The sequence below is a fragment of the Cryptosporidium ryanae genome (genome assembly GCF_009792415.1).
Source record: "Cryptosporidium ryanae isolate 45019 chromosome Unknown contig_7, whole genome shotgun sequence".
In the NCBI taxonomy this organism is placed as follows: Eukaryota; Apicomplexa; class Conoidasida; order Eucoccidiorida; family Cryptosporidiidae; genus Cryptosporidium; species Cryptosporidium ryanae.
Genome location: NW_027125566.1, coordinates 163,855 through 189,345, shown reverse-complemented (window position 1 = coordinate 189,345; position 25,491 = coordinate 163,855). Strand labels below are relative to the sequence as shown.

At 33.6% G+C, this 25,491-nt stretch overlaps 13 protein-coding genes across 13 annotated transcripts; 4 read left to right on the top strand and 9 right to left on the bottom strand.

Moving 5' to 3' along the window:
- Positions 1–64: 64 nt before the first annotated feature.
- Positions 65–2,182, bottom strand: FG386_003353 (DEAD box polypeptide; the record flags this gene model as incomplete). The annotated part of the gene is made up of 1 exon (XM_067342773.1): positions 65–2,182. One exon carries the CDS (start codon positions 2,180–2,182, stop codon positions 65–67), a length of 2,118 nt encoding a protein of 705 aa, XP_067196046.1.
- A 953-nt stretch (positions 2,183–3,135) lies between these two features.
- FG386_003351 (uncharacterized protein) lies at positions 3,136–3,981 on the bottom strand (the record flags this gene model as incomplete). The annotated part of the gene is made up of 1 exon (XM_067342771.1): positions 3,136–3,981. One exon carries the CDS (start codon positions 3,979–3,981, stop codon positions 3,136–3,138), a length of 846 nt encoding a protein of 281 aa, XP_067196044.1.
- A 94-nt stretch (positions 3,982–4,075) lies between these two features.
- Positions 4,076–5,233, bottom strand: FG386_003350 (uncharacterized protein; the record flags this gene model as incomplete). The annotated part of the gene is made up of 1 exon (XM_067342770.1): positions 4,076–5,233. One exon carries the CDS (start codon positions 5,231–5,233, stop codon positions 4,076–4,078), a length of 1,158 nt encoding a protein of 385 aa, XP_067196043.1.
- Positions 5,234–5,582: 349 nt separating this feature from the next.
- On the bottom strand, positions 5,583–6,560 carry FG386_003349 (uncharacterized protein; the record flags this gene model as incomplete). Its single annotated transcript, XM_067342769.1, has 1 exon — positions 5,583–6,560. The coding sequence occupies one exon, from the start codon at positions 6,558–6,560 to the stop codon at positions 5,583–5,585; it is 978 nt and encodes a 325-aa protein (XP_067196042.1).
- Positions 6,561–6,819: 259 nt separating this feature from the next.
- On the bottom strand, positions 6,820–8,139 carry FG386_003348 (NifS-like protein; the record flags this gene model as incomplete). Its single annotated transcript, XM_067342768.1, has 1 exon — positions 6,820–8,139. The coding sequence occupies one exon, from the start codon at positions 8,137–8,139 to the stop codon at positions 6,820–6,822; it is 1,320 nt and encodes a 439-aa protein (XP_067196041.1).
- A 220-nt stretch (positions 8,140–8,359) lies between these two features.
- Positions 8,360–9,469, bottom strand: FG386_003347 (uncharacterized protein; the record flags this gene model as incomplete). Its single annotated transcript, XM_067342767.1, has 1 exon — positions 8,360–9,469. The coding sequence occupies one exon, from the start codon at positions 9,467–9,469 to the stop codon at positions 8,360–8,362; it is 1,110 nt and encodes a 369-aa protein (XP_067196040.1).
- A 707-nt stretch (positions 9,470–10,176) lies between these two features.
- Positions 10,177–10,605, top strand: FG386_003346 (uncharacterized protein; the record flags this gene model as incomplete). The annotated part of the gene is made up of 1 exon (XM_067342766.1): positions 10,177–10,605. One exon carries the CDS (start codon positions 10,177–10,179, stop codon positions 10,603–10,605), a length of 429 nt encoding a protein of 142 aa, XP_067196039.1.
- Positions 10,606–11,061: 456 nt separating this feature from the next.
- On the top strand, positions 11,062–11,532 carry FG386_003345 (ribosomal protein S27a; the record flags this gene model as incomplete). Its single annotated transcript, XM_067342765.1, has 1 exon — positions 11,062–11,532. One exon carries the CDS (start codon positions 11,062–11,064, stop codon positions 11,530–11,532), a length of 471 nt encoding a protein of 156 aa, XP_067196038.1.
- Positions 11,533–12,156: 624 nt separating this feature from the next.
- FG386_003344 (oocyst wall protein 6) lies at positions 12,157–13,764 on the top strand (the record flags this gene model as incomplete). Its single annotated transcript, XM_067342764.1, has 1 exon — positions 12,157–13,764. One exon carries the CDS (start codon positions 12,157–12,159, stop codon positions 13,762–13,764), a length of 1,608 nt encoding a protein of 535 aa, XP_067196037.1.
- A 501-nt stretch (positions 13,765–14,265) lies between these two features.
- Positions 14,266–19,137, bottom strand: FG386_003343 (SgcA; the record flags this gene model as incomplete). The annotated part of the gene is made up of 1 exon (XM_067342763.1): positions 14,266–19,137. The coding sequence occupies one exon, from the start codon at positions 19,135–19,137 to the stop codon at positions 14,266–14,268; it is 4,872 nt and encodes a 1,623-aa protein (XP_067196036.1).
- A 527-nt stretch (positions 19,138–19,664) lies between these two features.
- FG386_003342 (uncharacterized protein) lies at positions 19,665–21,812 on the bottom strand (the record flags this gene model as incomplete). Its single annotated transcript, XM_067342762.1, has 1 exon — positions 19,665–21,812. One exon carries the CDS (start codon positions 21,810–21,812, stop codon positions 19,665–19,667), a length of 2,148 nt encoding a protein of 715 aa, XP_067196035.1.
- A 703-nt stretch (positions 21,813–22,515) lies between these two features.
- Positions 22,516–24,387, top strand: FG386_003340 (glucosyltransferase; the record flags this gene model as incomplete). Its single annotated transcript, XM_067342760.1, has 1 exon — positions 22,516–24,387. One exon carries the CDS (start codon positions 22,516–22,518, stop codon positions 24,385–24,387), a length of 1,872 nt encoding a protein of 623 aa, XP_067196033.1.
- Positions 24,388–24,413: 26 nt separating this feature from the next.
- FG386_003339 (eIF6) lies at positions 24,414–25,172 on the bottom strand (the record flags this gene model as incomplete). The annotated part of the gene is made up of 1 exon (XM_067342759.1): positions 24,414–25,172. One exon carries the CDS (start codon positions 25,170–25,172, stop codon positions 24,414–24,416), a length of 759 nt encoding a protein of 252 aa, XP_067196032.1.
- Positions 25,173–25,491: the final 319 nt, after the last annotated feature.

Below are 25,491 nucleotides of genomic sequence, written 5' to 3'. Positions count from 1 at the left end.
ACCTTTATTGCTTAAAACTTTTTTTAATTACGATATTAATGGATATTAAATGTATCTCCGTAGTCTACCATGCGTCATCATGATCAAACTCTCTATTAGTGACTCTAGAGTGAGAAGCATTATTTCCGTTACCGGATCCCGAATTGAACGGGTTTCCTGAATGTCCTCTCTTATTTTTAGTTAATTCATTCCCAGAATATTGCCCAGAACCAGGAACGGAGACTCCCTGGCCACCACCATAATTGTTAATACCTCCAAAGTTACCTCCCTGTGAATTTCTAATATCTACGCTTCCAAAACTATGAGCAGCTCTGCTAACCTTTTGAATATTTGGAGCAGGCGCGGATTTACCAAATTTACCGCTGTATCTGCCAAAGGACGCAGTGCAAGACTTTACCATATCCTGGAACCACTCTGGAACGTCCTGGCCACTTTCTTCTAAAGCCGCCAACAAGTCTCTAAGTATTGGCTTGTTGTTCTCGTTTACAAAGGAAGTAGCTAAACCTGAATTACCTGCTCTTCCAGTCCTACCGATTCTATGAACATAATCATCTATGTTACAAGGCATGTCAAGATTGATGACATGGGTAATATTTGGAATGTCAAGTCCGCGGGCAGCAACATCAGTTGCGACAAGAATTGGTCTCTGGCCACTCCTAAAAAGTCTAAGAGCATGTTCACGTTCTTGTTGAGACCTATCTCCATGGATTGATACAGCAGGAAAGTTTTGGTCAATTAAAAAGTCCTCAATTTGATCTGCTCTTCGTTTCATTTCAACAAAAACAACAGTCAGGCCTTCTCCTTGTTCCATTAAGAGTTTTACTAATAGACGAGGCTTGTGATCTTCTTCTGCATAGACAACTCGTTGAACAATGGAACCACTTGTAGCTCCAACTCTGCCTACTGTTAAAAATATGTAGTTATGTAAAAAGTCTTTTGCTAGTTGTTGAATCTCTCTTGGGAATGTTGCACTAAACATAACCGTTTGTCTTCCATCCAAGCTATGAGGCATATCATAATCCTCCACAATTTCTCTAATTTGTGGAGCAAAACCCATATCTAACATTCTATCTGCCTCATCCAAAATCAAAAATTTAATCAACATCAGATTTACTTTACCTCTATCAATTAAATCTCTAAGTCTTCCAGGAGTTGCAACAACAATGTCAGATCCCCTGTCTAAATCCATTATTTGACTTCTAACTTCACTTCCACCATACAAAACATTAGTTCTTATTCCAGTACCAAAACAAAATTTTCTTGATTCCTCATATGTTTGGATTGCAAGTTCACGTGTAGGAGAAAGAACAAGTGCAACTGGATAAGCCATGCGTCTTATTCTGAGAGAAGACTGTTGGGGAGTCGGCGGTGGACCATCGTGTAACATTCTCATTACTATTGGAAACAAAAAGGCAGCAGTTTTGCCTGACCCTGTCTGGGCACAGGCCATTAAGTCTCTTCCACATAAGATTGTTGGAATAGAGAACTTTTGTACAGGTGTTGGTTTTTCGTATTTAACACGTTTAATATTATCCAATAAAATTTCATGAATTCCGTCAAGCTCCATGAAATTCTGCATAGGTCTAATTTTATTAGTGTCAGACCCTGTCATCTCCACTGGAATGTTATCATATGCATCGAAGTTAATACCTGTCCTATGTTCCTTGGACTTTGAGAATATCTTCTCTTCATCATCGCGATAATATGACCTCCCATCTCTAACATCCCAACCTGTTCCAGATACACTTTGACGATTTCTCCCACTGTATCTAGGATAATTTCTGTTATCCTGATATTTGTCGTTAAATCCACCAAATCTGTCACCTCCCAACGCTCCTGAGTTTCCATATTGGTATCTATTACCTGAAGGATAAGAAGTCCTCCCTCCCAATGCACTGAAACGATCAACTATTTGATTAATTTCATTTGCGTATGAATTACCCTGTCTTCCATATCCAAAATTACCGTTTTGATCACCACGCTTGGTGTCACAATTGTTTTTACTAAGGTTATTCTTTTGGTTACCACTGGATGTAGAAACTAACCCATTCCCATTGTTAAAAGAACCAGATTTTGAATCATCCCTAATACCCTGTTGTCTTCTATGTGGGGGAATATATGCAGCAGTCTTCTTACTGTCCGCACCTTGCTTTTCATTAGCAGCTATCTCCTTTTCAGCCATTTCTCTCATCAATTATTTTTTCACCAGGAACGCGAAAGACGATACCATTGGGAGCGAGCGGAAACCAATTCCGTTTGAGCGCGGTCTCTGGCATTGTAATAAATTACGGGTAAATTTATGTTTTAAGGATTTACCTCTAGTACTAAATAAACAACTACTGCAGTAACTTTAGATACGTTACACACCACAAGTGATTTAAAAAGTTGCATTCCATAAAACAGGATTTTCTCTCTTTTTCTTTAGAAAGTTTTTTTAAAATTTTTTTTGTGGACTAGAATTTCGGACTATACCCGCCTACTTTTTTATTAGACTTAATCCGCATGGAAGCAATATTTGAATTACACATAAGATGTGCAGTGAGAAAAGGCAAATATCAATCTCTGCAGTATTCTATCCTTATTTGAGCAATAGGAAAGATAATTATTATTGAGAACAGTATATATAATAGTTGTGAATTTTTTTTTTTCAAATCTGGACTTCATGTGAGTAAAACAAAATTATTTTGTTTTAAAGAATAGTGATTGTATTTAGACAAATAATATATACTTTAATATTGGTTAGTTAATATTTTGATTAAGTTGTAGTATTAATGAACAATTAATTGTTCAATTTTATTATTTAGGTTATATTTACACTAAAAAAAACAAGCTGTTTAATAGAGGTTTGTAGTCTTTGGATAAGAGCCCAGACAATGGACCAAATAAAGAAAAATACTGGTTTAGAACCAGTTTCTGAGAGACTATATATAATATCAACGATACAAAATGATACAATTTCAGTAAACTGGGAGAAAATAAACAGAGATGCATTGATGCTAGATAATCAAGTTAAACTAAACAAAGATGGAAAAATACATACAAATATTTTATACACGTGCATTCCGGAGGAATTGCTAAGGGAGAGATGCCAAGCAAAAAAACTCCATAAAGAGAGTTATATAAGGGATTGAAGCGTCAATTAATACCTGAATATGAAGCAACTGGTCTTAAACTCTTCATAGCATTTACTAGAACTTTTAGTACACCTGCGAGTTCATCAACACCTCCATTTTCTTCAAACGTCCCAGAGTTCTTATCTATAATAAAATCAATATCTCTACTAACCTGGTTTATCGTCTTTGAGAAGCCATCCCATGATTTAGTCTGGGTCTCGAAGGCGTCCATAATAGAGTTTGGAAGATTTGCAATGCTCTCGCTTATTTTACAGCTAATATTTACTTTTTCATCCAGATCGTTGATCTTATTTTCTAAATCTTGTATCTTACTCTTTATATTGCTTATTTCATCCTTCTGGATACCTATTAGATGTAATAGCGTGGTCATTTGTTCGGTGCTTGCTTCCAAATTCATATTAATAGCAGAGAGCTCATTCTTGCTTTGGGTTAGAGATTCTTTTTCCCTTATTATTGAACCTTCCAATTCTATTATTCTAGTCTCTAATCCTGCCTGTTCACTAAAACGGTCGTATAGATACTTTTGCAGTGCCTCCCATTCCATATGACGCATATTGCCATCCCTGTTTGTTTTTGTCTGTGGAGTTTCATCGTCATATTCAATATTTTCCGAATTTATATTTTCCCCCTTTACTGGTGCTTTAAAAATATGCTTCTCAATTTCAGAGAGAGTTTCCTTTACTGACTGTAATTCATCTGTGAGTTTCTGAATATCGGAGTTGTACTCTGTTTTTACAGTAGAATCGTTCTGTTTAGACGATTCAACTACTGCAGCTGCAAATGCTTCCGCAATTTTGGTGTTACAGAAAGCAGTCTTAACTGTTGCATTAACATCATTTATATTCATTCCTTATATTGGCCTTCACAACAAAAAATAAATCACGAGAAACACACCGCTATGAATTAAGCGGCCAAAAAACGAGGTAGTTGATTCAACAAATTTAAACATTTAATTTTTGTTTGGCTTTAGGGTCGTACATAACGTATCTTTTCCAAGCATTTGGAGAGAATTTCTTCGGTATTTCTGCGTACTTCTCTTTTTTAAACAATATTATTGAGTACGTTTTCCTAATGAGTGAGGTTGCAATTACTCCAATACATGTAAAGACGTGTGTCGAAGTTACACCAGCATGATTATCTTGAACTTTTAAATAGTCAACATTATTGGCATATTTTGATATAAATTTCGCAAGACTCTTTCCATGTCTCCTATGGTTGAAAACTCTGTCTGTTTTTCCAAATATTACAAAGTATTTTGTTCCGATCCCGCTTCTAACTTTATCTCTTAATAGTTTATCTAGTTTCTTAGGAATAAAAAGTGGAGGACCATTAATGGTAACTATGTTCAAGTCACTATTTAGTAGTAGGGTTGAAAGAGCGGCATTCAGACCACCAACGCATAATCCATACAATCCTGTGTTAGACATTGAAGGAATAACTCCTATTCTAGCAAGTTTGTTAATAAGTGCTGCGGTACTAATTGCAGGAACAATAACATCTTTATGTTTTGGAGTGCTTGTGTAGTATCTAACTATCATTTTGATCCAATCTATTTCACGTTTAAATTTATGCTCCATTGATTGGTATGCCATAACCAGTCTAAACCAATCGATAACGATAATTTGTGAATTTTCTGCTAATTCAGGACCCAGAATATAGTTTGAGTAGTTAACAAACTTCCTAAAAAACTTTATTGATGTTTCTGAACACGTGTATGTATCGAGTGCACCATATGTAGCTATAATGGTATATTTAGGAGTTTTGTTTTTTGGAACAAAATGACCACAAATACCTATTGTCTTTGGCTTGTATTTTAATTTTGATGAGATGTATTCATAGTCACTTTTAATATAATCACCATAGTAGACCAAGCTTATTGGGATTAAAAGATTATAATTTTCAGAAGAATAAAACACTTCGTTTGGTAGCGAGTAATGAATTTTTCCCTGAGTTGCATTGTCTTCTATTATTTCAACTCCTCTTTTAACGGATACATTTGGTTCAAATACGTCATAATTTATCGGAGAACATTTAAATACAAACAAAAGGCATTGGATCAAAAGTATTAAAAATAATAAATTAAAGACATTTGACTTCATCAGTTACTGACTCTTTGCAACTTGAAAAGAAAAGAGAAGACTCTCCGGTGGCGGAAAATACGTATACACGATAAAAATTTCAAATAAAAAAAAAATTAAAAATAACAACTTTAAAAAATCAAGCTAATTAAGCAATATGAAGGGGTAATCACATCCAACCAAAAAAATTGAAAAAAGAAAATATCATAATTAGAGAAGTATTGGTCCCTTCTCTTTAGTGTTTATTTTTAACTACACCAATGCATCGTACTTGGTACCGCCAATTAAATACTTTGAAATAATAAAGTGATTTATTTACGTAAACAATCGTCTCTTATGCAACAATTTTTCACGTATTAGAAAAGAATTGTCATAGTTTGCTTTTTATATTTGCTTCGTTTTCGACAATAGGTACAATAGTTTTAATGTCTTCCACTCTCCTCTTTGTCATTTCAATAAGTTTCTTGTTGTACGAATCTTCTAGTCTGAATATTTCAGGTCTTTTACACAATACAGAAGCGATAAATCTAAATCCAGTATACAAGTGTTGGGCCATAACGGGGAAATGTGCTCCTTTAGCTTTGTGTAAAATAACATTTTTAGCACCCCATTCTTTTAAAACAGCTTCGGTTACTGTTGAAAACTTCGGGTAAATAAGTTGGTCGCCTTCAGCTTGAATAATTAAAAATGATGCTTTCAGACATGACTTTCTCAAAATCTTCCTTCTTATTAAATCTGGATGGAACAGAGCGGAACTGCATATTGAAACAGCTCCCAAATTAGATCTTAATCCAAGTGAAGCAGCAATTCCAATAATTCCACCTAAACAGTTTCCATGTATCCCCGTAAACTCAAGGGAATGTATTACACCGCGTCTTAATAGACTATTTATAAATGCAATTATACTTACTGTCTGAATAAGATATTGATTAGGGTCCGGTCTTCCAGATCTAAAGGCTGATATCATCTCTTGGGGAACTTGTTCTGAATATGGAATGAATTCTTTATGCCAATTTGGTGCTATTAACTGAACATTGTTACTATAAGACTGATCGTAATGATCCAAGTGTCTTACTAACCTCACAAAAAACTTATGAGTTAACGGATAAAATGTGTCACTTCTTATTACGAACCCATGCATAAAAATGACAGTATATTTTGGTGTTTTTGTTCTACTTAAATGTCCAAATGTGCCTAATTTCACTGGATTTACACTATTCTTCAGATTTATAAGATAGTTATAATCAGAAGGTTCAATATCAATGGTTTCCCCATTTAGATTAATTTCCGCTAAGATTCCCGAACAAAAAAATACAAATATTAAGAATAATACTCTAACAGAACCCATGGATGCAAACAATTATTCAAATTTAACTGATTACAGGTAACTGTATCTAGTTCTACAAGGCGCCAAGTTCCAATTGCTGATATTTGACAATACGGATTTAAATATAAAAAAACATGAAAAAGAAAATTTAAAAAATGAATTTACTCATTAAAAAACATTACTTCTGTATTAAATTGTGAATTGTCTAATAATTTAAAGATTAGTTTGGTACATAATTCATTTCCTACTTCTAGGTTGAATGTTTCTAGTAACATATTAGTTATGTCCACTTCAATGACTCTTCATCGATATCACTAGAATTTGTTTCTGAATTCCAAAGAGGAGACATTTCTCTAAGTTGATTTACAGATTCGACAACATCTTTAACCGCTTTGTCAACTTCTTCATGGGTAGTAAATCTTCCAATTCCAAAACGAATGGATGTATGTGCAACGTCCTCGTTTACACCTATTGCTCTTAGAACATAGGAGGGTTCAAGTGATGCAGATGTACAGGCACTTCCAGAAGAAAGTGCCATTGAATACAATCTCATCATTAGTGACTCACCTTCTACACCTTTGAAACTTAGATTTAGATTTCCGAACATGCGATTAACTCCGCAACCATTCAATTCAACATCAGAGAGTCTAGAAGTAATACCTCTATATAGTTTATCATAAAGCATCTTAATGTGCGCTGAATCAATATTCATTTCTTCAAGTGCTATTCTACAAGCCTCACCGAATCCTACAACAAGTGGAACTGGCATTGTACCAGATCTCATTCCACGTTCTTGACCACCTCCAAAAATAAGTGGTTTAATTCTTCTTCTAGGCTTGCTTCTAATGTAGAACGCCCCTATTCCTTTCGGTCCGTAAACTTTATGAGCAGAAAGCGATAAAAAATCAGAATTCCACTTATTTACATCAATGTTTAATTTACCTAAACCCTGAGCCACGTCACTGTGAAACAAGACACCGTACTTTTTGCAAAGTTCTCCTATTAATTCCATAGGCTGAACAACTCCTATTTCATTATTTACATGCATTATTGACACAAGAATAGTTTCTCCTGGTATTATTGATTTCTCTAGATCCTCAAGTGAAATAAGACCTTTTTTATTTACATTCAAATATGTTACTCTAAATCCCTTAAGCTCTAACTCGCGCATTGTTGATAATACACACTTATGTTCAATTTGAGTAGTAATGATATGGTTCTTTTTATTTTTAATATCTCCATATATATCACATACTCCTCTTATTATTGTGTTGTTTGATTCAGTAGCACCAGAAGTGAATATTATTTCCTTAGGTTGTGATTTAATAAGTTCGGATATATTTTTTCTAGCGGACTCAACTGCATCCTCAGCCTCCCACCCGTACCCATGAGTTCTTGAGTGTGAGTTTCCGAATTTTTCGGTGAAAAACGGCATCATCTTATCCAGAACCCTTGGATCAAGTGGAGTCGTTGCTTGATAGTCAAAATACATTGGCCGCTTTTTAATCAGTTTTGAACTAACAGTGGACATAAATGCTACTTTTCCAATGTTCATTGAAAGATTTAGGGAAAGTGGCTTATACAAGTATTTTGATAACATTTTGGTTCTCTTGTATAAATTTCCTGTTCCTATTTTAAATTGCAGTTCTGTATAACCCGCTTAACATGTCCTACAAGACAATTACTGTCTTAGAACAATTTCAAAATAGATAAAACAAACATAAAATATGAAGTATTAGATAATTAATATAAGTTCTATTTATGAACAAAAAAAAGCTATAGACTACCATAATAAACGAGAGACTATAACAGAAATGCACTTACTGCGGACTGTCACTAGTAATAACAAGAACATTATCTTTTTCCAAAACAAGAAAATTCTCTCCAGAAGCACTAGTGTGAGAGTTAATTAAATTTTCTGCTTTATCATATTCCGATTTTATGGTTTCTGTCTCGTTCCTTCGTGGAACAATCGGGACGATTGAACTTCTATCTACCCTCGATTTTGTCCTGTTCAAAAGTTCTGCATTTTCAGTGTCCTGAGGTCTAAATATCTCTGGTCTTCTAATTAATACAGAGGCGATAAATCTAAACCCTGTATACTTATGTTTTATCATAGTTTGTACGTGACTGATTCCTTCATACTTCATAAAATGTACAGAAGATCCCCATTTAACCAGCGAATTGCGAGTGTTTTCCGCGTGAACAAATGGAATTACACTATCGGATGTGCTATGTATAATAAGGTATTTTACATTTGCTAGAGCCGATTTTCTTGCAAGCCTTACTCTCACAACATCAGGCATGAACATGGCAGATCCGTTTAGTACAACAGCACCTAAAGATGATTTCATTGCAGTAGAAGCTGCAGAACCAATAATTCCACCAACACAGCTTCCATATATGGCAGAATTTTCTAGTGAATCAACTATACCCTTTCTGACAAGATTGTTAATAAACGCAACGGCAGATACTGTAGTTGAGATATACCTATCCTCTGGAACTGTCCCAGAACTCAATGATTCATACCTTCCTCTACCAAGCATCGAATAAACAGATCTTACATTTGGATAGGTATTTGGAGATATAATTTGTAAACTCTCACTAAAATTAGTGTCATAGTGATCCAAATGACGTACAAGGTGTACATACATTTTTTTATTTAAGTTTTTTATAATACTATTAGTTGAAAAAACGTTAAATAAAAATATAGTATATTTTGGCGTTTCAGAACGACTAAAGTGAGATAACATCCCCATGGGTTTAACATCTGAAACCTTAGATCTAATTAAGTAGCCGTAGTCATCATATATAATATCTGTATAGGTAGATGAATTAATATATCCATAGCAATTAATTCCATATATAATGGAGATAAATATTAAAATACACATTTCGGTCAAAGACCTGTTAAATAAAAGAGTACTCATCTTCTTATAAAACAATGAAGAAATGAAATTTTTACAGAAATCCTAGAGATAGAAAATTATTTGGAATTTGTTTCCAATACAAATCTTCGCTCTAATTCGTTACCTCTTTTTTGATCAATAGGGAGAATTAAAATGGTATATGGCGCCTGATTTAGGTAACGATAGTAGATAAACTGTCAAATATAATTTTAGATTAAGCAAACATAAATATTAGAAATTGGAATGAAAAAAATACTCTTGCTTGTTAAATTGAAATCAATATACAAATATGCAAATAAAATTAATGTCAGAAAGTAATTTGCCGATTAAATGGGGGAAAAAATATGATACGATCAATTTAGACATAGTTTTTTAGCAATAGTAGAGACCAATACATAAATCAATTTAATGGTGACTTTTCTAACAAGAAAACTATGAGGGTTACTGATTTTTTTTTATTAACATGCTATTTCAAACAATAATTCATACAAGTTTCAAATAAAAAATTTAGGCGGCAAAAGTAAAAATAAATACGTATTCCACATATATAATATGTTATAATAATTTCTTAAGCATGTGGAAGGTGTAATAGATCGCTAATTATTCCAATAGAAGTTTATGGAAGAATTAGGATTATAAACTCACTTGGTATATCGCAGATTGAGTATTCTGCAGGAGACACCAAGAAAATATAAGGATTATAGGGACTACATTAAATTATTCAAAATATGATGGTAATTCAAGAATTACCATTGAAATACGTGATTGGAATAATTATAGTGGCTTTTTTTGGAATATGGATAATTTCAATAAACCTGAAAAATGAACCGAAAAAACAAACTCAAAAAAAGGTTACTCGAAGACTAACGAGATCTGCAGCTTTGAGTAAAGAGAATTTATCGGCTACTAACACTGAACGGGTAAGTACAAGAAATACCAGATCTTCCGCCAAGTCTAAAACACCAACAAGGAAGACTACATCAGATGTTCCTGAAGTGTCAACGAAACAATCAAAGGATAAAGAACGGGAAGCAACTAAAGGTACTACTTCAAGAAGAACAACGAGGAGCAATTCGAAATCAGCAAAAGAAAAGGGTGAACCAGTTCCTATATCAACAACTAGTAAAAAGGGAACAAGGTCGTCGGCAAAGAAATGATAATAATTTGTGAATACCACAACTTTAGTGGTTGTGTGTTTATTTTTATTTGTCAACTGGGAAATGTTTGAAATATATTAGGTAATGGACTATTTTCAGATAATGTTTTATAGATGATCTATCTTTGATTTAGTTTTATAATGTATATTTAAATTGGTGGTAGGTGTTTGCCGCCACAAAGCGGTACTCAATTTACACTAAGTTCAATTTTTTTGACACTTAATACGTCTCTGAATTATGTAAATTAATAATTAAATTGTAATTAGGCTCCAATAGGGTAATTTTATTATTGGTAGTCAAATAATATTATATTAATTGAGAGTGCCGGGTTTTTTTCCTGTATATTTTGTCTCAAAAATAAAGGGAAGAAGTATTTGTAACTTTATAGAGGTCTTGGTGCAGGTCGCCACTTAGTCATTATCAGTAATTACATCTCTTTTGAATATTTATTGGAAGATGCAAATATTCTTGAAGTATGGTCTCGGTGAGACTATTGCGTTGGATGTAGATCCAACTATGAATTTTGAAGAATTAAAATTGAGAATTAGTGAGATTTCAGGAATTTCCATCGATTCTCTATCTATAAATTGTGGTTTTCTCTCATTGGAGGGGGTTGACACATTGGAGGAGGCAGGTATTAATGAATATTCCACAATTCATTTTTCAGAGTTAACATTTGGAGGTGCTAAAAAGAAGAAGAAGAACTTCACTAAACCAAAGAAAATCAAGCACAAGAAGAAGAAAGTAAAGCTGGCAGTTCTTAAATACTACAAGGTAGATGGTGACAAGGTTGTTAAATTACGTCGTGAGTGCCCAGCAGATACTTGTGGAGCAGGAGTTTTTATGGCTCAACACTTCAATAGAACAAGTTGTGGTCGCTGCGGTTTGACTTTCTTCCCAACAAAAAGTGACGATGGTAAAAAGTGAGTAGAAATATGGGTGGTATTTCAACTTTCAGAAGTGTTAACTAATGTTAAAATCTATTGGGATATGAAATATTACTAAATTCTATAGAATTTGTAGCTTGTTTTTAATACCTGATATACTTTGTATTCTCTTTTCTTTCTCACTCATTCCCCATCAACATACAGTCCCGAATATTTGTATACCTTTTATTTATTTGTTCTGCGTCTCCAATTCTTCTTCCCCGATCTCGTCCTTGAGATCTATTTGAGTCTACTAGTGACACAAAGGGCTGACTGGAAGGTGAGTTCATACACGGCGCCACAGGCTAACATGGGATTTCATGCAACTAAGGTCAATTTGTTAAAAAGAACGGAAAATTCTCGTGTTCGAGACTATTTTTATCTTATTGAAATAAGAGAACAAAGTCTATTTTTAATTTAATATATGATATTTAGTAAGCATATGTTTATTTTCTATGTTTTGAAAATAATATAATAATTGAAAAAATTATATTTGATTTTTGGACTGAAAAATCAGTATTAAATATTAAAACAACATATTTATAACTCTTGTATAAGTAATACATAAGCGAGAATTAAGGTTCAATAAAAACGAAGTAAAGGTCAAAACTGTTATTAAATAACAATGAAGTTATTTGGAGCGTTAATATCATTTGGTGCATTTCTCATGATTTCAAATGTAGAAGCACAACATGGTCAACATATGCACGGACATGGTCATCATGTAATCCCGACAAATGTGAATTATTATGAATCTAATACAGATGTAGTTGCCCCATTGATAGAATGCCCACAAGGATATTCAATAAGTGGTAAACAATGTACGAGAACTATTTATGTTCCAAGCTCAGTTAATTGCCCAAAGAAATATGAACTTAGGGAGGGTCAGTGCGTAAGGAAAGAATACACTCTTGCAGTCTTAGTATGCGATCCAGGATTTGAATTAATAAATGGTCGTTGTATTACAAGACAAACTGTTCAGGCAGAGAGAACATGTCCACATGGATTTGCATTAGCAGGAGAAGAATGTATATCAATGAAAGAATTTTCGGCAGATTATAGGTGCCCACCAGGATTCCAAAGAAAGCACCAGGAGTGTGTCAGAGACATTGCAACTGAACCAATAGACAGCTGTCCACCGGGCTTTGATCCAATAGACAGACATGGAAAAATAGCTCAATGTTCAAGAACAGAAAGCGTAGAGGTATTGCTTTCCTGTAAACATGGATATGAACTTAGAGGAGATATATGTGTAATAGTTGATATAACAAGACCAAATTTGAGATGTGAAAAAGGGTATCAGCTTAAAGATGGAGTTTGCAATAGACTTGTACAAGTTGAATCAATATCTCAATGCCCAGCAGGTTCAATTCCAAGAGGTCATAAATGCATTATTGTTACAAACGTTCCCGTTGTTCCTACATGTCCAGCAGGATTTGAACTTGATGCAACAGGCTCTAGATGTATTAGAATGGAAGAGAGACCTATTATTCAGGACTGCCCACAAGGTTTCAAATTAGAATCAAGTCAATGTGTAAGTATTTCAAATGTTGAACCTGAAATATCCTGCCCACCAGGTTCAACTCCGCACGGACATCACAATAAATGTTTCAATCTACTTACTGAACAACCACTAATCCAATGTCCATATGGATATATTGAAAGTGGAAATGGAGAGTGTATTTCTGAAAAAATGAAACCTGCACTTATTGAGTGCCCAAGCGGATTCTCCAGACAAGGAGATCAATGTGTTAAAGTCATATCAGAAGTTCCAACGAGAAGTTGTCCTAGTGGAATTCTAAAAAACCACAAATGCATTTCATTTGAAACTGCTGCTCTTATTGGATTTTGTCCAGATGGAAGTGAAGTCCCTCCAACTGGTCTTTGCACCGCTACTACTGGCAAACCATACTCGCTTAAGTGTCCCCATGGCTTTAATCTTGAAAACGGTCAATGTATTCAAGAGCTTACTGCAAAAACAACATATATGTGTCCTTCCGGAACTAGTGATGGTCATGGCAAATGCGTTTCCCTTGCAGCTACACCAGCTTTACCAGTTTGCCCACATGGTATGGTACTTACACCTGATGGTTCCCAATGTGCTAAAACGGAACACACAAAAATTTCTCTCTCCTGCCCAAGTGGATACAACTTTAATCATGGAAGATGTGAGAACAAGATTCATGAGAAACATCATGGCAAAAACACAAGGACTGCCAATAGTCACTATTAATGGGTAAGATACTGTTGAATTTAATAAAGATATGTAATTATATTATTTTTGAGTGAACACAAGATCCGAGACTTTGGAAGCGAAAAAGGGATCATTGAACTATACTTTTTGTTTAAGGTTAATAAATGAGACATTGATCGATTAATAAGAAAGAAAGTATTAAATTTTTGTTGATTAATTCTTATTTATAAGTTTGTTCATTAAATTTATCTAATATCACACTGAAATGTATACATCTACAATTTTTTCAAACCTAAGAAATAGTACATTAAGGCAACATTTACCTTCATTGTATTAAATATTGACTATTAAACGGTAGTTTTTGTTATTTCATATAGTAAAGACTATTTTTAACGTCTTCTTCTAAAAAATTCTGTTTCTGAATTTTTATCTCAAATATATCTGTGAATATTGTACTTAAATTTGCTGAGGTATTTATAATAATTTATGTAATAAAAAAACATTTCAATGAATACTTTGTTTATTCTGACCTGTTTCTTTTTATAAAAGATCCTCTTTGAAATTTAAAGAATGGCTTGATGAGGATTGAGGTGATGGAGAGTGGGGAATAGGTGGAGAGGGAGAGGATCGAGAAGGTATGTGAGGTGAAAGGGAAGTGTGAGCAGGAATTTCATTTGTTGTCGGACTAGTGGGTTTTAATTGAGACGGTGGCTTAGGATTGTCTGGAGCCTCAAAGTATTTATTTGAGTCAGTAGGTGACTGTAAAAGAGGAGAGGCACTCCTAGCGGAGGGACTTAATTTTGAAAGTCTTCTAGATAGAGTTTTTCTTGATATTCTTGCAAGTCTTTTCCTCTCTTCAGAAAGTAGTGATTCTGATACAACTCTTTGGAAAGCAATACTCTGAAAGCGATAATATTCGATGTAATAAGACATCATCTCACTGCTCTGGTCTGTATTTGTAGAGTTAATCGCATGATCCTCTGAAGGGATTATATTGATGTTAAAAATAGAATCTCCTACGCTATTTCTTGCTTCTTTTTTAATACTTACATCCATATATAAATTGTTTATTTGTTCTGCGTCTATTGAATCATTTTTTGGTCTCATATCGTTATAATCAGAAGAGTTCACCTTTAAGTATAACTCAGGCATGACGTCATTAGCTGTAACAGAGTTGGAAGCATCTCTATAGATGTCATCTTCATCAATGTTTGTATTTTTATCTTGCTCATTACCAAACAACGCCACTAACTGTTTTGAATTACGATCGCTATTAATAGAACCACGTCTAGATCTATCTAACCCAAAATTAATATTATCACAAACCTCAAGTACATCCCTGTTAACCATGGACTTTATCATATTCAAGAATTCAGAAATAGATTTGTTTTGAGGGTAAACCTCATGCAATTCCGCAGCCGTAAATGGGAAATTAAAGGCACTTGCTATTTTCGCTGCCATTTGTTCGTCAGGTTCTAACTGTTCTAATTTTGACATACAGTCAGCAACTATTTCTGGAGCAAAAGGGATTTTTTTTAATTGGCCTATAATTCGAATTACCTTTCTGTTATCTTGAGTAAAACTTTTTAAAATAATATCTCCAGACTGGTCTTTCGTACGAAAGCCTTCTCTATTTTTTAAAGTTGAATTCTCATTCTTAAATCTATTTACCACTCCTCTCATTCCAATTATAGGTAAACCATCATTTCCTAACAACTCCCTTGGTCCCGGAGTTCTGAATCTCGGAATCTTAACTGTCTTTTTTCTTTTGATTGAATTATTGGAGGAATTGTCAGATGAACTGTCACCTGATGAAGAAGAATCAGAGTTTGAAGATATTGAAGAAGAGATATTTGATGAATAAGTATTTGAAGAAAGGAACTCAATATCACCAAGAAAATTTTTGTTTTTAATACCAAACTTAAATTCATTTCCTTGCCCTAATCCCAATATAGATCCAGCATTCGGGTCATTATTAGAATTAGCAACACAAACAGCAGTATTGTCGTCAACGACACTGCTAGAAATACTTTTCCCCTCTTCAAATTCACTTGCTTCTGATTCTTTTGAATCCCTATTACCTGTTTTATCATTCAAAGTTTCTACAGAAATAGTTTTGTGAGAAAGCAACTGTAACAACGTTAATTTGATATGTTCAGGAATCCCTGCAGAGATCCTGTGAACATACTCGACTAGTTGAAACGGTATTTGTGTTTGAACACCAAACTGATAACCGATAAACTTGGAAGTCTCCTCAAGGGTTAATTTTGGTACTTCGATAAAAGCACTACATTCTTTTGACCATTGAATTATTTCGTTCTGCTCCTCTGAATTTGTGTTATTGCTACATATTAGTACAAATAAAAGTGGAGGAGATGACTTGAAAGGAGGCGGAGTGCATTTGGTTGTTTTATACAAATATAACGTATCTTTTGAAATATGTTGAATTGGTCTTTTAAATCCCTTACAGAATAAACATATTCTTGAATGCTTTCTTCTCCATTTTTTCAACTCCCTAAAATCACTCTCTATTTTTCTTTTTCTTCTAATCATTGCTATTCTAGCAATCATTCTGGCAATTTTCCAACTCTCTTGTTCCATCCCAGCATAAAAACAAGTTCCTGTTTTTACATGTAAACAAATAATACTATTTTCGTACATTGAAAATCCATTTATTAACGAAGTTATTATAGGACCCAATCCCTTTTCATGCTCTTCATCAGAAACACCCTCTTCTGTGTAATTAGAATCCTCTTCATCCGAGATGGAGGTATTTCTATCTTCCTTTGATGGTTCATTCTCGTTGTTCTCTTTATTCATAGTATTCTCAGTAGTTGTATTCTTAACAAACATAAACGGATTTTTTAGAAATTCCTTCACATTATTTTTCTTTTTTTTGGTCATTTTCAAAAAAGCTTTATTCTCAGACAGCTCAGATGGCAAAACTAAACCTTGCAATACTGGCTTCAACTTGTGTAAACTCCAATGAAAAGATGGATGAGTCAACTCTTTAGCTAAACCGTATATTGAATTATCTCTATCTATATTTGAAAACCCTTTTTTTTCTCTTGATTTTGTTATTCTCCATGATTCAACTATATCTGTACAAAGGGTCTTCCAAGGTAGTAGTGGAACATTTCCTATATTAATAAATGGTGTATTAGGCATATTACTACATAAAAAAACTCTTCTCTCAAGTTTTTCTCCAAGCTGAATAATATTTTTAATTATTTCATCCATTCCACAGTTTTCTTTTCCGTATACAGTCATTACTCCACCTAAATCTATTGTTGGACGCAATATCGGATCCCAAGGTTCGTAGTATTCCCACGGCATTAGTGGACCCAAAAATCTGTCATTTGTTGGGCCATCAATGATATAATCAGGAATTACACGGAAATTTGGATCGTTAACATCTGGTAATCCATATGAATACCTCGGTCTAAAAAATCTTTTTAGTTTTTTTAGTGGTCTCCAATCACGCCAGGTTTGTATGCTATTCAATGAAATTTCTTGATCATCGGAATTATCAGTTGAAATCGATGAATTAATAAAATTTTTGTTTTCAATTAATATATTTACTGCGTCTACCTCTGCTTGATTATCTTTATTTAAAGATGAAATAGATCCACAAATATCTGGATTTTCAGTATTACCAACAGCATTGTTCTGTAAACGACTTTTCGTTAATATACCAGTAGGTGAAAACGTACTTATTGAAACATCCTTTCCCTTTGGATAGAAAGACTCTTTTCTCACAAATTGCATTGCATGGCTACACGCTTCGAACGTATTTTCATCACATAATATCTCATTTTCACCTGCTCTACCCATCAATCTTGCTGACAAATTTACCGTATCCCCCAATGCCGTATATTCTTTGCGTATCTCACACCCTACTGTTCCTATCCAAACTCTCCCAGTCCCTATTCCTATCCCAGAACTCAGTCCCATAAATCTAATGCTATCTAATATTCTTAAACCTGCAAATACTGCTCTTAATGGATCATCTAAATGGTAAACCGGAGGAAGACCAAAAATGACCAAAAGTAAAACACCTTTATCATCAACAAGAAACTTGTTCACACTACCTTCCATTGTATAAGCTGCTCTTTGAACAAGTTGCATAAGTTGATGTGCTGTTCTTGAGCCATATTGTGTTGATATATCCAATCCCCTTACAGAAATAAAAACACAAGTTAATCTTCTAACTTCATTTAAAAACACATTATAACCACTGGACAAGCAACGATAAACCGGAGGTGGAATATATCTTCTAAGCAAATTAACATCTTCATCTTCAATATGAATTGATGCCAAAGGAGGCGGAGGTGGTGGTCTTGGCAACAATAAATTAATTAACCTCTTAAATTCAGGATTAGCTTCGCAAGATTCAACGTTTGCACACCTACCCAATATTTTGTAAACAGATGGAGAAATTACAGTTTCGCCACTTTTTGCAAGTGGCTCCGCTATTGCAATCTCTTCGAAAGGAGGACCACCAACAACGTATTCCCATCTATCCATTACCCCTCCAACCTGCAATATTGTTACTCTTCCATACCCAACTCCAATATGTAAAGTTAGATGTCGTCCTTGTATTGGAGTTGGGAAGTTGTGTAGTGTTCTGTGTATATCCATGCAACATTCACACGCTAGTCTACATGCATGAAACATATCCACAGAATATGTATCGCCTGTATTTTGATTCCCTTGATTTATAAAATCCTGCGACTTAGAAATTGCGTTCAAATTCTCTTTGGTTAAATTCGTACTTTCATTTAAATTCTTATTTACTGAGTTTCCACTTATTTCAATGTTCGGATTATTGGAGTTTATATTTGCTGTTTCATCATCCACAGGCCATACAACACAAATAGCATCCCCACTAAATTTAATTATGTCACCTCCCCAGTAATGTATAATTTGAATTAATGGAGTAAAAAAGTTATTAATACATTCTCCCAGCCTTTCTGCACCATTTACCTGTTTATCCAAAGCTGCAGTTAGTGCAGTGAATCCAGATGCGTCGCAAAATACTACCGCCCCCTTGAAACTCTCTATAATGACATCAAAATCATCAGTATAACCTATTCTTTTGTCTGCTATCGCCTCCAAAACAGTTCTAGGAACAAAACATGAAAATTGATTAATGTCAAACGTGTTTCCCAATTTCTGCTTCAATTGTTCAGATGAAGAGCTTGATTTTGTCAAATTATTTAAACGCTTTTCAGATTTTAATGCAAGCCACCTCCAATCGTCAGAAATTCTATCTCTCTCTCCAGAACTAATTATGTTTAGATCTGGTGGTCTTTGTGGAACCTGCCTCTCTTTGTTTCCTATTACTACTGACTGAATACTAGAATAAACATATAGTGTACCTTTTGCTGCAATTGAAGGTACCAACCCCATTTCTTGTAAAAACAAGAACCCCAACTAAACTTCAATCAGCAAATATTATACTATATACCTCTAACATAAAAACTCTCCCCAACATTAATTTTCTGTGGTCTTACTCCTTTTCTGAATAGTTTTCCTTATTGAACAAAAAAAAAATGTGTGTTCAATTCCCGCCAATAGTCTGGCCTCTATCTTCTCAATCTCATCTCATTATTTGTTGGCGGTAATTTTTGTGACAAAATCTATAAATGACAAACCTAAAGCTAAAATAAACAAAAAAACTCAAAAGTTATATAACCTATAAAGCTATAATTCCTTAATATTAAATATCGTGTATATATATTTGCATTTAATACACAAAGTTCATCTAACAACTTTTCCTATTCTTACTTTAATACTAGCCAATTCCTATAGATTAATATTTTACCTTTCCTTTGTCTTTTCTCTTCACGAATACTAACGATAAAAAGACCAAATGACTAACTATTTGACTTGCTACTTTACCTTTTAACAATATAAATTCACACTATTTATCATATCTAATTACATTTTTCTGGGATATTATTTTTTACTGCTCCTCTTTCAGAATCTATAGCAATACTAACATCCAATGAAATATTATTTTCAGTCATAGTCTCTGCTCTATTGCTATCGTTTGATATTATATCAACGGAAATTTGCCTCCCTTCTAAAATAGGAGAATTACAAACGCTCGCAGGCAAGGAAACCGATATCTTTGATATGCTTTTTTTGACTTCCTTTTTTGGAATGCTGTCAAATTTCTCAAACATTTTGATAAGATCAGTATTTTCTGCTGCTTTTCTATCAACAAGCTCGATTCTTTCCTCTGAAATACAACTACTCAATGACAAAGATGGTTCAGCAAGTTTTTCATTAGAGCTGTTTGTATTAATTGTAGGGTCACTATAGGAGTATAAATTGCTGTTACTATCAATCTTACAAGCAATATTCGCGTCGTCTGATTGATATTCATTTACTATCTCAAATTCAGTATTTGAAGCAGTGTTAGAATTGACATTATCACTTGTCTCGCTAATTGATTCACCTACTATATCCTCTGTTTTTTCGTCGTAAATCGCAACCTTGTATTCCAATTCCTTCATTTCTGTCATCTCTTCATCAAGCTCATCCTCGTTCAATCCCTCCTTACAGATTAATATTTTATTTTCAGCATCAACTGCCAAAATGGCAGCCTCTTTATCTTTTGGCTTACAATTCATAGATTTCGCGAATCCATACCAAATAGAACCTGTTAATGTTAAACAAATACCAGTTATAGAATTCGGAGTTGCATGGTCATGAAATATAATAAATCCACCTGCAGTTTGTGCACAACTTTTAAACATTCCAAGAACATTAAATGTAACGGGCGAAGTATAACCAACTACGAGAAATGTGAAATAGTTTAAAAGCATAGAAATCAACCCACAAATAAACAGAAGAACCCACAATCTGAAAAATTCTGCCTGATTAATATCAAAAATAGGTGAATTAAATACCAAATCTGTCTCTTTAGCAAGGAATATGCATGGTATAAGAAGAATTGTAGAAATACACTGATTATATTTCATTAATTCAATAGCATCACCGTTAAAGTAATTCATGCACTTCTTCATAAACACATTATAAAACACCTGACAGAATGATGAAGCCAAACCTGTAATTATTCCCATTGCAGATAAACTTGATCTATCTAAGGATCCTATCAAAAATCCAACACATACAATTACACAAGCCAAAATTGACTGCCATGTTTGCTTCTGTCCAAGCATTAAATAAGAAACAATTACTGTAAAAATAAGAGATCCGGATCTTGCCAATTGATATGTTGAAACCTGAACATATTTTAGACATATGTTACCGAAGGCTACAAGTCCAACGAAACATATTGACATTGGCAAAATCTTTACTATTTTCTTTATTCCAAAGAGGATACCTGACAAATCCTCTTTTTTTTTATTACCTATCTCAATCTTATCCTGGCTTATTTTTATGTTGCCCTCCATTTCTTCCTTACTACCTTTTTTATCATCCTCTATTTCCAAAATCACAGAGTCACCAACAACTGTTTCCTGATCTTTTGCAGGGATGTTCTCATTTGTTGTACAATTAGTGCTTGTACCATTTCCCTGTACAGAATTTCCCACTTTTTTAGATTGTGATGACTCGGAAGATTTATTCTTCTTCCCAGGACCTGATATTTTCGAAACATCTGGTGTTTTTCTAGACAAAGTAACCAAACCGAAACAACAAACTCCAACAATTTGTTGAACCCACGTTGCAAACACAGGGAAAGGCGCAACTTTGTCAAATAACCAGTGATTATAGTATATAATAGCTATTGAAGTGAAAAAATATCCAATAATTGTATAAAAAGTCAAAATAACATTTCCATTATTAGAAAACTTAAATTTTTTCTTCATCCTATTCTTATTTTTATCTATTATTTCGTCTGAATTTTTTTGCTCATATAATTCATTTGTTTTATCTAAATTTTCATGCGTCCCATTTTTTATCAGGTCTTGCTCTGCCTTCTCTGTTATGCCTTTTTCCACATCTTTTTCCACATTATTTTTTGCATTTTTTTCTGATTCTCTTAAGCCCATGCCTACTTGATTAGAATTTTTAAAATTATGATTATCAATTAAATCTACATTTTCCTTCATTTTTTCTTTTTGCTTTTTCCTTTTTATTTAAACAACTTCTCATTAAGTCAATTCTTTTTTCATTCCTAAGATATTTTTATATTAATTGCTAATTCGCAATTCCGAATTAAAAAATCAATTAACACCCAGATAAAAAAAAAATAAAAGTTAATCCCGAATAGTTTTCTTAATCTAGGTTCACAGTTTTCTTCTTACATGTAAGAAATGCATAAAGGGGGTTTAGACAGAAACGCGGAACTATTAATTCTTTAGCATTCCTCGTCCGCCAATCATTTTCAAAAATTCATTTCTTGTTTGCCAATCTATTCTCCTTTTTCACAATAAAACATATAAAATTCTTTGTTTTACTCAAATATTATAAACCCAATTATTACTGTTAACTGCGAATTTCATTATCACACATCTCATTTTATACGCTAAAGGACTTTTTGCATGTAAAAGAGTATGGCGGTAACATCTTAAAGGCAAAAAAAAGTCAAAGAAGGGGAGGGTATGAAATTTAACGAAAAATATTAACAATTGTTATTATTTGCCCTTGAGATTTGGGGGAAAGCTAAGTAAATTTTTTACTGTGTTTTAAGTCTAATTTTTATTCCTGATGATTCTTAAAAACAGGTTGAAAGAGAGTTTTAGGTTTTATGTATCTTAATTTTTATAAATACAATTAGAATTACCTTGATTTTGTTTTAAGGTGTTAGCCGTGATGTTCATTTGGTATTCTTATATTTCTGCACAATCAGACCCATCCTACTTCGGTTATTTAGAGACACTATTCTATTGGGTAAATAATTCAGTCGGACTCCCGATATTAAAATGGTTTATTGGGAACAAGAACAACATTGTATACTATGTAGTTTTGGCATTTTTAGTTTTATGGCTAATCAGGGTGTTAGAAAAATACTCAAATTCTTTTGAACGGTTGGACCCACCTAAGCTTTATACACAACTCCACAGAATAGAAACTACATTAAACCATTTACATACGGACAAGGAAAAAAATAATATCTCTAAAATCGTGTTGGTATTGCTAATTGGGGTGCTAATTAGGATGCTGATCGGGTATTCCAACTATTCCGGACAATCGGACCCACCTAAATTTGGTGATTTTGAGGCACAACGACATTGGATGGAAGTTACGTTAAATCTTCCAGTAAATAATTGGTATATTAATAATGAGCACAACAATATCAAATATTGGCCTTTGGACTACCCTCCTTTAACTGCTTATCACAGTATGTTATGTGGTTATTTTGCATATAACTTAGGCTTTAATGAATTTGTTGAGTTGGAGTCTTCTAAAGGACTTGAAAGCGAATCCTTTAAATGGTTCATGAGAGGAACTGTATTAATTAGTGATATTTTAATTTTTTTTTCAAGTCTAGTATACTACTGGTTTATTTCAAACCCCCAAAGGAACATTCAAGATTCTCATCTATTTCTTCTTGTTTCTTTGACTTCTGTACCCCATATTTATGTTGATCATTCACACTTCCAATATAACTGTGTCGCGATAGGATTAATAATTTGGTCAATTAATTTTTTGTATATTGGAAATAAAGTGTTCTCTATAATTGCACTAGTTTCTGCAATATTCTTTAAACAAACAATGCTCTACTTTTTGCCTGGGTTCTTTTTTATATTTTTATCAGAATTGGTGAATACAAATGGAAATTTAAAACGATTTAAGAAGTTATGTATTTACATTTCTACAGGATTTATAACTGTATTTGTTTTGCTATTTCCATTTATTATTGACAGTATTAAAACACCGGAACACTATTCTAAAATATATCCAATAACTGAATTAGATTATCTACTTGTAAAATTTAGATTAAACTTCGCGATCCCAATTGTTAGAAGAGTGATTCCTATTTGGAGAGGTGCGTGGGAAAATCATGTTGCATCTTTTTGGTTTGGAAACATTTTCATTTTTAACTTGAAAAAATGGGCTATGTTGAGTGAACATAATTTATTAATGGCACTTAAAATATGCACAACAGCAACTTCAATGGGATTTATTCCGTCTTGTTTAAGTAATTTAAAAAGTCCAACAAAAAAAAAATTCGAGCTTTCTCTCTTTGCATCATCACTTTCTTTCTTTTTGTTCTCATGGCAAGTGCATGAAAAAAGTATCATTTTACCACTCACTCCTGCATTGCTTCTTATGGACGTGTTTCCTTGGTTAACTTTAAATATGACGATATTGTCATCATTCTCCCTTACCACTCTCTCCATTTTAGACAAAAACGTTCCATATTTGCTTCTGTTTGCAACTTTTAACATAACAATAACATTCTCAATATTGCATGAAAGAATGGACAAATCGATAGGTTTAATTGGTAAGCTGTACAATTTGTTTCCTTGGTTAATTACGACTTTATTCGTAATGATGCTCACCTGTCATTACTTTATTCCTCCTCCCAAAAAACATCCCTGGCTTCACGAATATTTAAATGCATTAATTTGTTCATGGATCCTTTTATTATTTCTATTAATCAGCACTCTAGAATGTTTTTCATACTTAAGCATTATTGCAAGAAAAACTGTAAAAACGCATGGTAGAAAGAAAGAGTGATAATATAAATACAAACAAAATCTTAATTATGCTAATGTATCTATTAAAGAGGATCTAAGCTTAGCATCTTTCTCACGCGATTCCTCAGTATTAGTTATATTTCCGTAAGTACCAAGTTTAAATATTCTCTCGACAACTGCCATTTCAGCAGCTGTAGTTTCCATTCCTACAAAACCTGTCCAATCATTTACCACAATACCTGCACTAACGACATCACTACCTCTATTTATAGTGCCGGACGTTATAGGTATTTGAAGAAGCGCAGACATTTCATTCATTTCATCTTCAGACGCCATTGTATGCACTATTCCTCCTTGGTTAGTGAACTTTGTATAACTACCTACCAAAACATGACCAGCAATAGTCGTTCTAAAAACTTCAACTCCTAGCACATCCTGTATAATTTCCTCAGACTCTTTATCCATATCAGTGTGTATTAATGCAACATAATCATTACATGCAATACAGTTTCCTAATGCACTCAAACGTTCCTCTATTCTTTGGACCTTCACATCGTCGGGTAAACTGTTCCTTAGATGTTGCAACTCTTGATCTGACACGATATTCGAAACTAAAAGACCGTTCCTGTTACCCACAGTGCAACGACCTACGAGTCTTGTACCTCCTATTAATGTATTAATTATAGGTAGGTGATCCATTAATTCAGCCTCAAAAACTGAGGTGAATGCAGCAGAAGACCCATGGGCTAGCAAGCAGTACCTATTGGTCAAGTTTGCAAATACACCAACTTCAGAAGAGCTCTCAAAGGCAGCCCTTAATGCCATGTTCTCTATTTCCTCTTTTTACGTCCTTTATTTCTCTCTCCAATTTTAGGAGGCCTGACTTGTCAAGCTTCTCGGAGAAAATAAAAACCAAATTTAATATAGGCGCTAAAGTCTACTAAAACAGCGGTACTTTGTTTTTATTAATGGAAATAGTGGCGGGTACAATTATATATACAGAATGCTTAATAGAGTGAACAGAAAAAATGTTAGTTTTTTCCTTTTTGAGGTAGCTTTGCAAAGAAGTCAAGTGTGTGTATTTGCCTTTTTTTCTCCTGAATTAACGCGAAATAATAGGAAGTAACTCTGTACATAAGTGTAA